At 46.6% G+C, this 14,118-nt stretch overlaps 1 protein-coding gene across 4 annotated transcripts in view; it reads right to left on the bottom strand.

The window, feature by feature from the left end:
• Nucleotides 1-14,118, bottom strand: part of BIRC6 (baculoviral IAP repeat containing 6) — a 3,097,233-nt gene that overhangs the window by 287,639 nt on the left and 2,795,476 nt on the right. For all 4 annotated transcript variants that reach the window (XM_069607902.1, XM_069607904.1, XM_069607903.1 and 1 more), the window contains one exon: nt 239-456. In XM_069607902.1, the coding sequence (XP_069464003.1) occupies nt 239-456 (218 nt within the window). The remainder of the gene's footprint in view (nt 1-238; nt 457-14,118) is intronic.

The following is a 14,118-nucleotide window of genomic DNA, read 5'->3' as shown; positions in this document are numbered from 1 at the left end:
CTGGCAAGTTCACCATCCAGATCACCATTTATATTGCCTGTTTTTCTACTGTTAGCAATTGAGACCGGAGATTAGGTCACATGTTATAGTAATTGGCAGGGGAATTTTTACATTATTTAACAAGTGCAAATGTTCTTTCGAGATTGAAAAAAATCAAAGTGAGACAACAAAGATCTAGCAAAAATGTCAGTTCTGCTGTAGTGTTTCAGACACATTGCTACTCAGAAGATAAACTTACCTCAGTTTGATTCTGACCAGAATTTGGTACTCTGGGAGCATGGTGGCTGAGAGCAGAAAGACAGGCAAGAAGAAGATGCATTGCTCCGATTTCTAATGCCATCCGCCTCAGAAGTACTCCATCATCTGTAGTCAATGGGGTGGTACTGAACAAGGTACGAAGCACATGAAATGGAAGGGTGGGAAGCACATTCGCGGATGGGGACTGCAATATATGACCTATGAACAAAAACAGGACAGACCAGTGTTTGTCATTTCAGTTGAAATGTACCATGCATTAGTCAAAGCATTGTTGTAAGAGATTGTGACGAATAAACTTCCGGGCACCCGTGGTCCAAGGATGAATATCGGTTTCTAAACCATCAATCAGCCTCACACATCTAGTACACCAGAAGGGATCCGAACAGATTGCAGACAAACAAACAAGTCAATTATAAACCTCCTTGAGCAATTTTGCTAACGTGGACAGAACGGCAGGCTTATCTCTGCAAGGTCGTGGACTGTTGGTTAGTTGCAACACAGTGAACTTGCAATTATTACCCAATGATAAAAGGGACTGTCCAGTCAAGGTTGTATACAAATATCTACATTATTATTATCACAACAGACAGTTCTAGCATATTACAAAATACAACCCACCCTGTAAAGGAATTCAGAGGACAGACTGTTTCAAGAAGGAAAGGGATGCATTCTGGATACTGACAGGAGGGTAGTCAGTATAGTAATTAATCTTAAGGTTGCAGGATACTTGATCTCAGCACAAAGGGAGCAATGGGTTGTAAAATATCACAAGTGGTCTTGGGAGAAGGACCAGAGGAACAGATCCACAACGTACCTTGTGTTTGTAGAAGTTCTTAGCACTCGACAGGGGCAAGTCGGTTTCAGGAAGCGTTGCAGCTCCTGCGACAGAGTTCAACACAAAGACAGCTGCGGGCATCAAGCGAGGCTGGACAGATGGCTGCAGGCTGGCCTATACACGTCTTGGGGTCAAGAATCGTTGTCTCAGTGCTGGTTTGTGGGTCTGAAGCACTCGTCGAGGATTCTCGGACTGTGTGAGCGACTGCGGTGTGACAACAGTCAGCGCTGCAGTCGGTTGTAGCTCGAGGGGCTTGACTGCCTCAAAAATGTCCTTAAAAGTGAACGCTGGTTAATGCTTGTCGGTGCATTCCTCCAAGCTTCTTCGCTGGGCTTGTGTTGTACTTTAAGGCAGAAAGCCCAAAGCTGAGGAAAGTGTTGCAGGCAACAGCCTTGTCCTCCTTTCAGTTCAGAGATTCTGTCACTTCCCACCTAGGAAGCTTGCTTGCAGAGTCTAGCAGGGCAGGCTGTGTGCTGGCTGGGCACCGGTTCTGGAGCTTCTAGAGGGTCCTCTGGATTTAGTATCTCCCTCTGTTCCCTGGGAGATGTTTAGGGGAGGGAATCTTGCTTTTCTCTCAGAAATCCTGGCCTTCTTTCACTGGTGGAAGCTTTAAGGCAGACTGTACCTTCAGCCAGGGTCCAAATGAGTCCTTTTTGTTACTCCTTGCTAAGTCTTCAGATGATCTGCTAATAGAGGGGTTTAGCCCTCTTTTAAAGCCAAATGGACCCCAGTGATTAGTGCAGGCTACGCCTACCTAAATTAACCAATCCTGGGTCCCAACCAACAATCTTCTGTTATGCGTTAGGTCATAACCAGAGTGCTTTGCAACATTAAAGGTAAAGGGGTGAAAACATGTACTAAGTTCCACCCATTTTCCTGTATGTTGTGGATCAAAAGGTCTGTTTAATTGAGCCCTCTATGGTTCCTGATCAAAGCGCAAGTCTCCCTTGAAGTTGTGGCGAGAACAGACGTTCTGTCTCCATCAAATCACCTACTGTAAACAGTTGTCCCAGAAATGACAGCTCACTGCCCTTGATACTAGGGGGCGGGAGATGACTTCAGGTGGATACAAATGCATGTCAAAAAGGATTTGGTTTTCCAGTCCCCTTTGTCAGCTCTGTGACCAGGCCTCTTGCAGGTCTGCTTCAATTAACTCATCCGTCTGTGACGCCACAAGCAGGGCAGACAAAGGATAGAGCAGATCCATGGAGCAATTGTCAGTTAATGAAGCTGGCAATGGCAGGAGGAAGGTTTTGCCTTCCCTCTTCCGGAGATGTTTTGATGTAGCCGTGGGCGTCACATTCCAGCTGAACATGACAGGAGGACTGTGTCTGTAGGCTGTGCCCACCCACAGTACACGTTACTATGTTTGTTGTGCGGAGAGTATAGGAACATGTATGCAGATTAGCCCCACACATTTTCCAGAGGTTGATCTTCCAACATTCCATACCATTATGTTTAAAAAACAAAAAGCCCAGGCGAGCGCACAGTCCCCGAGCGGATGATAGAATTCCTCACAGATATGTTATAAAATGTTAAAGAAATGATAAAGCAGAGATGTTGCAAGCATATCTAAGATGCTCCATGGCACACATACACAGACTAGACCTGATACGGCTTTAATAGAGTAGGATCGAACAGTCTGCTTTCATTAACACATTGAAAGTATTGGGTTGCCTAATTTGCAAATTAGCATACACAATATGGCAGAAAAGACAAGCTGAGTAAAGGAGGGTGGTTATTCATCAGTCCCCGAGCAAAGAAATGCAATAGATACTAGCAAAAAAATGTAATTACATTTTTGTTAAAAAAAAAAATGTTTTAAAAAACGACCAGTGAGGCACTACTTAAAAACAATAAGTGGCAAGAATGATGAACGAAAACCCAAGAACAATTCTAGTTTGGGGGTAATGAGATCCTTAGAAGCAAATCCAATAGAATGTAGGCTCTTACCCATGCGAGAACAAGGCAATCACTGACAAGTCATGTAAGTGAGCACCGGGCAGAATGGGAAGAATTGCGTGCAGGGCATTTACCCAGTAACTGCCAACAATAGCCCTAGCATCGAAGGGGTGACACACATGGTATTAATACACTCCTGTGCATGTTGAATTTACTGGATCCTCAGCTGCTATGATATTGGTTTAGACTGGCACCAAATTACAAATCACCTCCACTTGTCGAAAGAACGGTGTCTGGTTTTTGGTTTACGTGCCTCCTTGAGGATATCCATACACCTCTGTGGTAAATTTAGATGTCCAAACTCTATGACCTCAGGAGCCATGCTGCCAAGTTCATTGAGTGAGGTTGAGGGTGAACTGTTATTAACCTGTGTTGGGTCAGCAGATTGGTCTGGCACGGGAGTTTGATGGGATCGCACATCGCCAGGTTGCGCAGGTGTGGATACCATGGTTGTCTTGCCCACCATGGGAGCAACTAGGATGAGCGTCATCGGTTCTCTGTGCATTTTGTTCACCGCCCTGTTCATAAGGGCATTTGGGGGGAAAAGCATAAGAAAACTTGCCTGGCCAGCTCATCCATAGGGCGTTCCCCTTTGAGTCTGGTTGGGGAAACCTGGACGCAAAGTCTGGGCATTGCTTGTTTTCTCTTGTAGCGAACAAGTCTAGTGTGGGGTAAACCCACTGCGAAAAAATTTGGTCTACAACATTTGTGTCTGGTTGGCACTCGTGTTCTTCTGGTAGAGGATCTCTGCTCAGAGAGTCTGCTAGAGTGTTGAGTAGCCCTGGAACATGTTAAGAAGATAAGAACATCCCCGGTTTGAGTGCCCATTTCCATATTTTCTGCGCTTGCTTGGACAGATTTGGAGAATGTGTCTCCCCCCTCCCCCCCGCTTGTTGATGTAAAACATTGCAGTGGGGCTGTCGGCTAGAATTTGTACAGACTGATTTGTCAGCTGAGCTTTGAATGCTTCAAGAGCTTTGAATACTGCCAGAAGTTCCAGCAGGTTGATATGGTTCTGTGCTGTGATGCAAGTCCACAGACCATGTGCTGTGTGGTGAAGGTGATGTGCCCCCCCCCCCCACCCACAGAGTGATGCGTCTGTTATAACGATCACTTGCACCGCCGGATTGTGGAAGGGCTTTCCTTTCAACAGATTCTCCCTTGTCCACCAGCGTATGTTTTCTACTAGTGTAAACTACCACTACATCTCCCCACTGACCGCTCGCCTGAGACCATTGTTTCGCCAACTACTCCTGCATGTGGCGCATACGCAAACGTGCGTGTGGGACCAGATAAATGTATAATGCCATCATGCCTAGTAAACGCATCGCTTTGCGTACGCTTATCTGGTGACCGGCTTGATACCGAGTGTGACAAAGAGGCAGGCAGGCTGGCTGGATTTTCAAAATAAATTCAGTCTTTATTGACTAAAAAAAATAAAAAATTGCACACAAAAAATGTTTAAGTTGCAAGTTGAGAGTCTAACAGAATTTCTTCTTCTGTTTTCTTTAGCTTTCTCTGGATTCTCTCCTGTTTGTTCTGGGGATGTAGTAAGGACTAAACTGTTTTCTCCACCTTCTAGTCCTCATAAGCCCACAGGCTTCCCGCAGCTCCTGTCTCCACGTCTGCCTGACTCTGCAACAGAAGTGAGAATGCTCCGTCAGTCCTTTTACTATTTGTTTATATAGGCAAGTGCTAGTGGGCCAATCAGTGTTCTTTTGAACGTCTAGGTTATAAAACCCCTCCCAAGCCTCGTCCCCTTTCCCTTGAGACGAAGCCTGGGAAGATGGCTTCCTGCTTCTTTCCCGAATGCCTTCAACCTGCTTCCAGTCTGTTGGTAGCCCATTTTTAAAGTAAGTGTTCTTATCCCCAATTGTTTTTCTCTGTGTGTTCGCTCTGTTGCCACTAATTTCATGGAGTCCTTTGTCCACTTGTTTTACCTTTCCTAATTCATACGCTAAATGCAGTGTTTTGTCCAGCCCGCTACAACTTGGCGTGGCTTTCGGCCTGCAGCGGTTTTCAATTAGTAAGCCGCTGTCAGCCCACACTTTGGGACCCTTGCCAGGCACTGCTCCCGTCTGTAGCAGACTGATGCAAGTCCAGTCCTTGACAGCCAGCGCTTTCCTAACTGCCGTGGAGGTGTTATTTTGCTTATCGCGGCCCGTGTAGATGTCTGTATGTTTATCGCGGCCCCACCAAACCCCAGTGTTTGTGTCCGCCCCTGCGGGTTTGCCAGTGATGTTTGCGTCTTCCACTGCGGAATCGTTGGTAGCCAGCCCCGTTTTTATTTTATACTCCCCTAGGTCCTTACACCGAGGTATCTGCCGTAGCATGTTTTGAACTCTTTCCTTTGATGGAAAGACTAATACTGCTTCTGTGTTTAAGACAGATCCTAGGAACTGTTTGGTTGTGCTTGTCACCAAGCTCGATTTTTTTCTCCTTTATTGAGAAGCCCAATTGGAAGAAAAGGTTTATGGTTCTTTGAGTGTTTTGCCTGCAAAGTTGTGCTGACTTCCCTGTAATCAGCCAGTCGTCCAGGTAGGGGTACTCTGGGATTGCCTCCCTGCGCAGGGGCGCTGCCAATCCCGCCAGTACATTGGTGAATACCCTTGGAGCAGACGCTATTCCAAAGGGCAGCACTTTATATTGGTAGTGTTGGTTTGCTATCTTGAAACGCAAGAGTTTTCTGTACGCCGGTAACATTGGAATATGAAAATTGGCATCTTTCATATCCACTCTTTCCATGTAGTCCCCCAGTTGTAGTAGAGGGATTACTTCTTGTAGCGTTGTCATGCAGAATTTTTGCAGCCTTACATAAGTGTTTGCAAGGCGTAGGTCTAATACTGGGCGCATAATGAGATTTTTTTTGACACAGTTGAATAAATACCCTTCTTTACCTCATTCGCTGGGACGATTTCTATGGCGTCCTTGAGTAACAGTGCTGCAACCTCCTCTAGAAGGAAGTGTTGTTCTTCCTTTGGGGTTGTTCTTTGTCACAGTGGATGGTGGAAGGTAGTTGAATTAGCGCCACGCAATAACCCCCCGCTACGGTAGATAGCACCCATTTGTCTGTGGTGATTCCCTCTCAAGAGTGGGTGAAGTGTGATATACGCTCTCCTACTGGAGAGGCATGGGAGAGGACCTGAAGCAGTTGGTCATTGTTTAGGAGGTGTAGCTCCACCTCTGTAAGTGGAGGGACTCCCCCGGCCACGAGATCGACGCTGGCCTCTCTGGAAACATTGTAAGGCTTGTCCCTGGTCGTTTCCCCAGGATGAGCCCTGACTTTGTCCATAACCTGAAACCCTTTGTGAACTTTGACCACGAAATTGCCGAAAATTGCTACTGTCTCTTTGGCCTGGTGGCTTATTCGTTAGCTGGCCTAGTGATTTTAAAGTATCGTACTCATCCTTCGCAGATTTGAATACATCCCCCACGGCCTTCCGAAACAAGACGTTGGGTCCTACCGGCATGTTGAGGAGTGTTGCCTGTGTTTGTTTGAAACCAGACTGGCGAAGCCATGCATGGCGTTTAATGATGGTACCTTCGGCGATGATCTTGCCTGCATTGTCCGCAGCATCAAAGTTGTTTTTTAAGATGCAGCTGGATACTGCTTTGCCATCGATTGCTACTAGAGCCAGCTGCGATTTGAGGGGTCCAGGAGCTGAAGATATTAGTATTGTTACCTCGTCCCACTTGTGGCAGTGGTAGCATGCCAGTAGTGTTGTGTTATTTGCAATACTTGTCTGAAAGGCTGCTGAAGTGGCCACCTTCCTTCTCAGTGTGTACAGTTTTTTTTCTTTTTGGGGGTTCGCTTGCAGAGACTAAAGGTGCTCCAACCCTCTTTCGAGTTGTGGTTACCACAATAGTCTGGTTTTAGTTGTCCCCTGATGTAAAGAGGGTCTGTGGGTGCAGGACGGAAGAGTTTTTCAATACACGGGTTGACTGCCCGCGTCTGGTTCGGGGTCTCAGGAGAAGGTTGTATCCTCCGTTGGATGGACTGAAGGATTGGAATAAATTGGGTGGCGGCTTTCCCGTCTCCCAATATATCCTCCCCAAAATCCTTATCCAGCTGAGTTTCTTGGGTCTGAATTTGAAAATGCTCAACTGCCTTCATGAGTATATTGTTATACAGTGGTTGATTATCAACCGTTGAATCTGCCACTGGTGGGTCTTGATTAACTTGAGAGGGTAAATTGCACACATCCTCTTCCTCATCATTGTGATAATGGTCTGCTTCCTCTATAGCATCATTTTCCTCAGTGTCTGTATTTATATCATATAGATCAATATGGACTGGGTCTACCTGAGGTGAAATAGGAAGGGTGTCAGAATGTGGCCTTTTAGCTGGGGCCTGGGAGGATGTAGCAGCAGTAGTTGGTGGCGTGGTTTGTAAATTTTGGAAAGCCTAGGGATATTTTTCAAAGAAGTTAGCCATGAATGTCATTCTCCTCATAACTCGGTCAATGTCCTCAGTGGTCCATGTTGATGAACTTGGTATGGACCCAGGGCATTGAGGTGTAATCTGTCCCTGAGGTGTAGACTGGGCCCGAGTTGTAGGCTGGCCCTTGTTTTTTTAAGGCCATTGTTAAGGTCACTTCCTCCTGGGAAACAGAATCTTTCTCTGTGAGGTGTGCTAGATTTCTCCCTGAGAGATTGACTCTTGGAGGAGTGTTTTTTTTTTTGCCTTATCGAGACTTGCTTTTGCATAAATTGGGCTATTTCCGAGCTCTTGGTGCCTTTGGCCATTTTTCGACGTGGAGTGTCGAATAACGGTGGTGGAGCGGACAGAAGCCTCATCTTCCAACGTTCGGCACAGGGTTTGGACACAGCGCCTGTATTGTCTTTCGACTTTCGGGCCTGTTGTGCGGCGATCAGCACCTCGAGTGCCCAGAGGACAGGGATTTGGTGGACCTCTCCCTTGACGCCGTGTGTGAGCGTTTGGTCGACGTTGCTTTCAAATCTTGGCCCTTAGCTATGTGTTTAGTGTGGGGAGTAGTGCGAGTGCTACCACCGCCAGGTGTCGTCCCTGTAACAGAGCTGCCGGCTTGTCTTTTGGGGTTGGGGGCTTGCACTTGGGAAACGAACGGTTCCCCGTCGCCTTCCCCGTCCGAAGAGACTGCGTCGCTGCCATTGCTGGAGGCCCCATCCAGGTCCATGGCGGCCTCGGCCTGCATGGCGTGATGGGCCCAGAGCTTTTTATTTCGGTTTGAGCATTTTAGGCTTGAAGAGCTTGCAAGCTCGACAATGGCCCTCGTTGTGGTCCCATTCTAGACAAAGATTGCACACCCACTGCTTGTCTACCATGGGGAACTTCTTATTACAACTAGGGCAACATTTTAATGGAGTGTTTTCCATAGTTATAAGAAATGGCAGCTAGGCGAGAAAAGAGTGTAAAGGGAAATATGCATTCTCTAATGTCCACCCATCACTCGCTCTACTGTTTGGGCGAAGCACAGTGCGGCCTTCCAAGGCCGAAGGGGTCAGTCGAATCAGGTTTTTGTTGGACATTCGTCCTTTTCACCGCCTAAGATGTTGTCGAAAGTCAGTGTAGTGAAAGGATAGAAAGAGTAACTAACTCTAATTTAACAATTCTCAATGGCGTCAGCCGAAAGGAACGCTGCAATAATGCATCCGTCAATGATGTCGAAAAAAAACAAACTGAAAGACCTCGACCCGTGAAGGACCATGGGTAGAGTGGACGTCACACTAGGGATAGCATTACTGGCACGCCCTGCCGACGTCCCTTTTCGAGTTTCGAAAACAACAACTGTAATACTCTGCAGCTTCCACTAGATGTCGGCCTATGCATAGTATGTGATCTAAGCAGATTCCACAAGCCTCAGAAATATATATATATGAAACGCTTAGGTATGTTGCCATACTCATCTGATGCAATTTCTCTGTGTTAGGTGGCCCTCTGCTGTCCAAATGGCAAAGTGCACCCACTTCAACAACAGCCATCATTTGAACATACAGATGGAAATCATCAGTAGATGCTGTAATTAAGCTACTATGCAATTTTATGACATACAGAGGCAATTTATCAGTAGGCGCTGTAATTATGCTACTATGCAATCTTATGCCATCAGGGGCACGCTGTAATGATACAAGGTTGACAATGTACGGGTCTACAAAACACATCATAGAGGCCTGTGTGATCGATGTAACTTAGATACTGTTCTTATAGCGCACATACCTCTCATTCCATCTGATACTTTTAGCCTTTTCAATGACAATAGGTCACAGGGACTTACCAGGACCCCCTTCCTGGAAGCGATCAGTGGTAATGCTGATATTTAAGAAGGGGACAGAAGTGACCCTACAAATTACCAACCGATATTGACCTTTAAGACTAGAACGGCATATGTCATGTCGAGAACAGCTAGTGATACTAAATTATAGGAGTACCAAAAGATTGAAAGAACCAACTGCTTAAAGGAGACCATCCAGAAGGAGGAGGACCAATATCTCCATTTGCTATTGTTTTAGCAGATTGCATAATGTGTGGAAATCGGATCATTTACTGTTCTGCCCATGAGCAATCAGTTGTCCTGAAGAAAGACATGAGCTATTGTTTTTATAAAGTGAAACTCAAACAGGCTGATAGTTTGCCAAGGGTGGTAGCATTAGAGATAAAAAACAATTTAAAAAAACCAACAGTGGAACATGGAAATGCTATCCACAAGTGACATACTACGGATACCAGACGTCAGAAATCAAACAAAATCAATTCCTCACTCAAGGGCAGAGAAAAAGTACCGGACTAGATTTACTTGGTTAACCAGGTGAATACATATACTTCACTTTGTTAGTGATTATGAACTCTGAAGGTTCCTCTGATCGCCTACAATGCATGCATGTAAGTTATTATGTCAGAGAGAGATAGTAACGGTCAGCTCTCTTGGGGTAAAGTTGTTGAAATCTCTACTCCTTATTAGATGGTGGAGGGCAAATGACTGGAAGGTGGATCTTCTGAGACAGGCGAAAGTCGACAACCTTGGATTCACCTTCTCCTTTGCCAAGGAAAGGGAGGAGGCTTGACAAAAACAGCCTGGAGCTCACTCACCTGTCTTGCTGAGGCGATGGCAATGAGGAAAATCAGTTTACGGGTAAGCAAACTCAAAGGACACAAATGCAGGGACGCAAATAGATAGTCATTGAAAACACCAGCAATCCCATTAAGGAACAAATTGGCATGGTGGAAACTGGTTAGCCAACAGCGTCAAACTGCAGAAGGGCTGAAACAGTTAAGGGGTCCTCTTAAAGACCAGAATTATGAATTATTAGGAAATCTAGAATAGAAGAGGTCGGACCAGCAAAGACCATGGAACTTGCCACCTTCGAGCGTGGAGCGACCTGGTAGAAAGTAGCACACCAGGACAGACTCCTTGGATCACAGCCTCTAAGCAGACAAGCATAAAGGCAGAGACAGCCCAGGCTCGAATGGAGAACCCTGAGCACAGTTTGGGAAAGCAGGTGTTCTCTCTTGCCATGTGGCCACAGGAAGGAGACCGACATGTACAAAAGTTCTGTGTACCACATCATTCAGGCCAAGTCTGGAGAAATGAGGGTGGATATGAAAACACAATTTCCTGAGGACCAATGGCATGAATGAAGTTAGGGGGAACTTGTGAGGAGAGCAAATTTTCATTCTATGCGAATCAATAGGTTCTACAGAGCCCCCTATGGAAAACATTTACTGGAGCAGAAATACATTGCCCTGCTGGCTGACATTGGAGGCAAAGAGGTCAAACTGGGAAAGCCTCCAATCTGGACAAGATCTTGTCCAGAACGTATTGACATTGTTAGCACGCCTAGGAGATCGGTTAAAACTTGCTCAGGGCACCCAACAATGTTCTCCCAGGCAATTGGGATGCTCACAGGGAGATGTCGTTCTAGAGCACAGAACCAGATTCATTGCTTCCCTGCACTGAGCCAGTTAATCCACACCAACACTAGTTGAATTAATGCATGGCCATGTAGATGTCCATCAGAAACAGGACACATGTGTAGGACCAGCCCGAATGCCTGCAAATCCAGGAAGTTGAAAAGCTCCTATGTCTCCAATGGCGCCCACAGGCTACTCATGACCGACTGTTAATGCAAGCACCCCAGATCTTCAGAGAGGCAACCATGAATATTTTTAAGATGGATTCTGAGAGGCCACCTTATTTTAGGGAAGTGGGAAGAGACTCTAAAATATAGCCAAACTATCAAGGTGGGTGAATGAGCAGTGAGGCCTAGACTGTGAATGTGAGGGTAGTGAATGGTCCAATGAGCAAGACACAAAGCACCCAATATTTTAAGTACAACAGTAAAGTATAAAAGGAGAAATTAATGTTCTTTCCATGGATTCATCTCTTGCAGATTCCTCATCTGATAGATATCCCTTCCAGTGACAGCTGTGCCAACTTTTTCAACAGGAACTTAATGTTCGGTGCGTCAGCAGTACTTATATTATGTCATTGCAATCCCACATCTCCGTTCCCCACCTTCCACTATCCCATGGCTCAGCAGCCCCGGAGGAAGAATACAACAGGATTTTGCTTACAAGAAGTCAACAAACCACTTTTTAGTGAGGAACTATCACCCTACACAACATGCTGACAGTATTTCACAAGAAGCACAGACATGATCCCATCATTCCAACCGTCGCATCCTTAAGTTGTCATCCCACCAGTGAAAAGAAACTAGGGGCGGCTATTGACCACTTTCATAGTGAGGCAGGATTGGAGGGCGATGAGGAATCTGCAGGAGAAAAATCCATACAAAGAACATTACTGGTACATTTCTCCTTCAATGGATTGCATTCTCCCACAGATTCCTCATCTCACAGACTCCCACACGAGTCCAGTGTGTAGACGCTGGACGAAAGTCTCAAATGAGAAAGCTCTGCAACACTGCTCGTCCAAATTGCAACACATCCAGACAGTAATATTTTGTGAAAGTGTGGAGAGATAACCAAGTTACTGCCCAACATAGCTCTCTCAATGGCACACCCCTTTGCAATGCAGAGGTCACCAAGCCCCTGGTGGAATGCACCCTGATGCCAGGTGGCAATTCCTTTCCTGCTTTTTGGTGGCATTCTACAATGCAGAATTATCAAATGGGAAATCGTCTGCTTAGACACCACCGCGCCATTTCTGGATTTTGAGACGGCAACAAAGAATTGGTCTTCCAGTCTAAATTCAGCCATCGTGGCCACATAGTTGTTGAGCACTCTCTTTCGGTCCAACCTGTGCAGCCTTTGCTTATCCATCGAACGGTTTGACAGAGGGTAGAAAGCTGGCAGGTCAATGTTCAGATGTGAAACTCAATATCACCTTTGGGAAAAATGTAGGTTGGACTTTCAGTGACACCTTCTCCTTGACAAAACACAGAAAGGGTGGCCTGTAGGAGAGCCTGAAGCTTGCTTACGTGCCTTGGTGACCAGAGTGCCACCAGAAAATCTCTCTTAATGGAGAGTGGACTAACAGAAGAAGTATCGGCTCGAGCGGAGCCGCCATCAGAAAAGTCAGCACCAAATTGGGGTCTCAACCCAGGACCACAAAGAGCATTGGCGGAAGCCTATTCACCTGACCCTAAAGAAAGTGGGTCATTACTAGGATAGCAAAGAAGGAACCCTAATGGAGGGACCGCTGGAACACAGACAAAGCCAACAAGTAACCTTTGACCATACCTGTCTAAAGGACTGATGATGCCACTATGGGTGGCAGGTGATGAGATGCACTCGGCTCCCTACACCACGCTTCAAATTCTCGCCACCTGCATGGATATAACAATCTGGTGGAAGGTCTGCAGGCAGCCAGCAGCACCTCAAGTACATCTTCTTAGAGGTCCCAGTCATACCTCATCCTCTCAAGAGCCACTCATGTTCGGGTGTAGCACCAAACCTTCCACCTGGGATAGGTCTGACCTCAGAGAAAGACTGTGAGGTGGACAGATGGCAATTTCCAGGAGTTCCGAGAACCATATCCCCTCACCCAGTCCGAGGAGATAAAGATTATGGTGACCCGGAACCTCCTCGACCTCCTGAGAGCACACAATATGACCGGTATTGGGTGGAATGCATAATTGAGGCTTAAAGGTCCACTTCACCAGGAATGTGTGTCTCACCGGGAATTCCAGTGAGCAGAACTGCCTGCACTTCACGTTGGCCCTCATGGCAAACAGATCTACGGTCAGGGTACCACACAGAGCAAAGATCTCCTGCAGAACTTCCGGTCACACTTGCAAGATATCATCTGCCTGCTCAGAACGTCTGCCAACCCTTTCTCCGCTCCTGCCGGGTGGGCTGCAGAAGCACAGATCTTGTTCTCAGGCAACCAGAACCACAGTTTGAGACCTCACACACCATGCATGGCGATATCTTGTCTGTCAAAATCAGGATATGTTTAGTCCTGAGGGAAGGAGCGAAAGCCATCAGGGCTAGCATGATTGCTCGCGACTCTGGCCTGTTAATGTGCCAATAGCTTTCCAATGGGGACCAAATGAAGTTCACTTGTAGAACACGGCAGAGAGCGCCCGTGTCCTTCAGGGCCGCATCCGTAACCACCTGTGGCCAAAAGGGTTCCCAAGCCATTATGCTCTCACCCGCTGTCCCACTATGAGAGGTCGCTGACCACCGACTTCAACACCTTGAGGACGACCTTCATGTTGTTTAAGTACTGGGACCATTGATCTCCCAAAAGCCACTGAAGGTATCACATTTGCAGCCTGGCCTCTGGCACAAAAACAATGCAGGAGGTAATGAGGCCAGAGAAGCAGAGGAAGGAAGCTATTGGCAAGCTATCGTGGTTCTGGAAAAGCCTGACCATCTGCCCGACACTGGCAACACTTTCGTTGGTGGGAAAGCTACAGTGTTGGTGTAACATGGGACTTTTAGGAAGTTCAGGAAGAAACCCAAACTGAAGCAGGGAACAGGTTTCCTGAAGCTGTGTCAATACCTGTTCTGGAGGCATTCTTCTGATAAACCAGTCGTCCAAGTAAGGTAATACGTGGACACCGATCTCATGAGGTGCGCCACCTTCACTGTCAAAAGCGTCAGAGGAAGGAGCAGCTTT

Source organism: Ambystoma mexicanum, chromosome 4q (genome assembly GCF_040938575.1).
Source record: "Ambystoma mexicanum isolate Mex_15411 chromosome 4q, UKY_AmexF1_1, whole genome shotgun sequence".
Lineage (NCBI taxonomy): Eukaryota > Metazoa > Chordata > Amphibia > Caudata > Ambystomatidae > Ambystoma > Ambystoma mexicanum.
The sequence above is the reverse complement of the archived record's forward strand: the minus strand, read 5'-3'. Positions and strand labels throughout refer to the sequence as shown.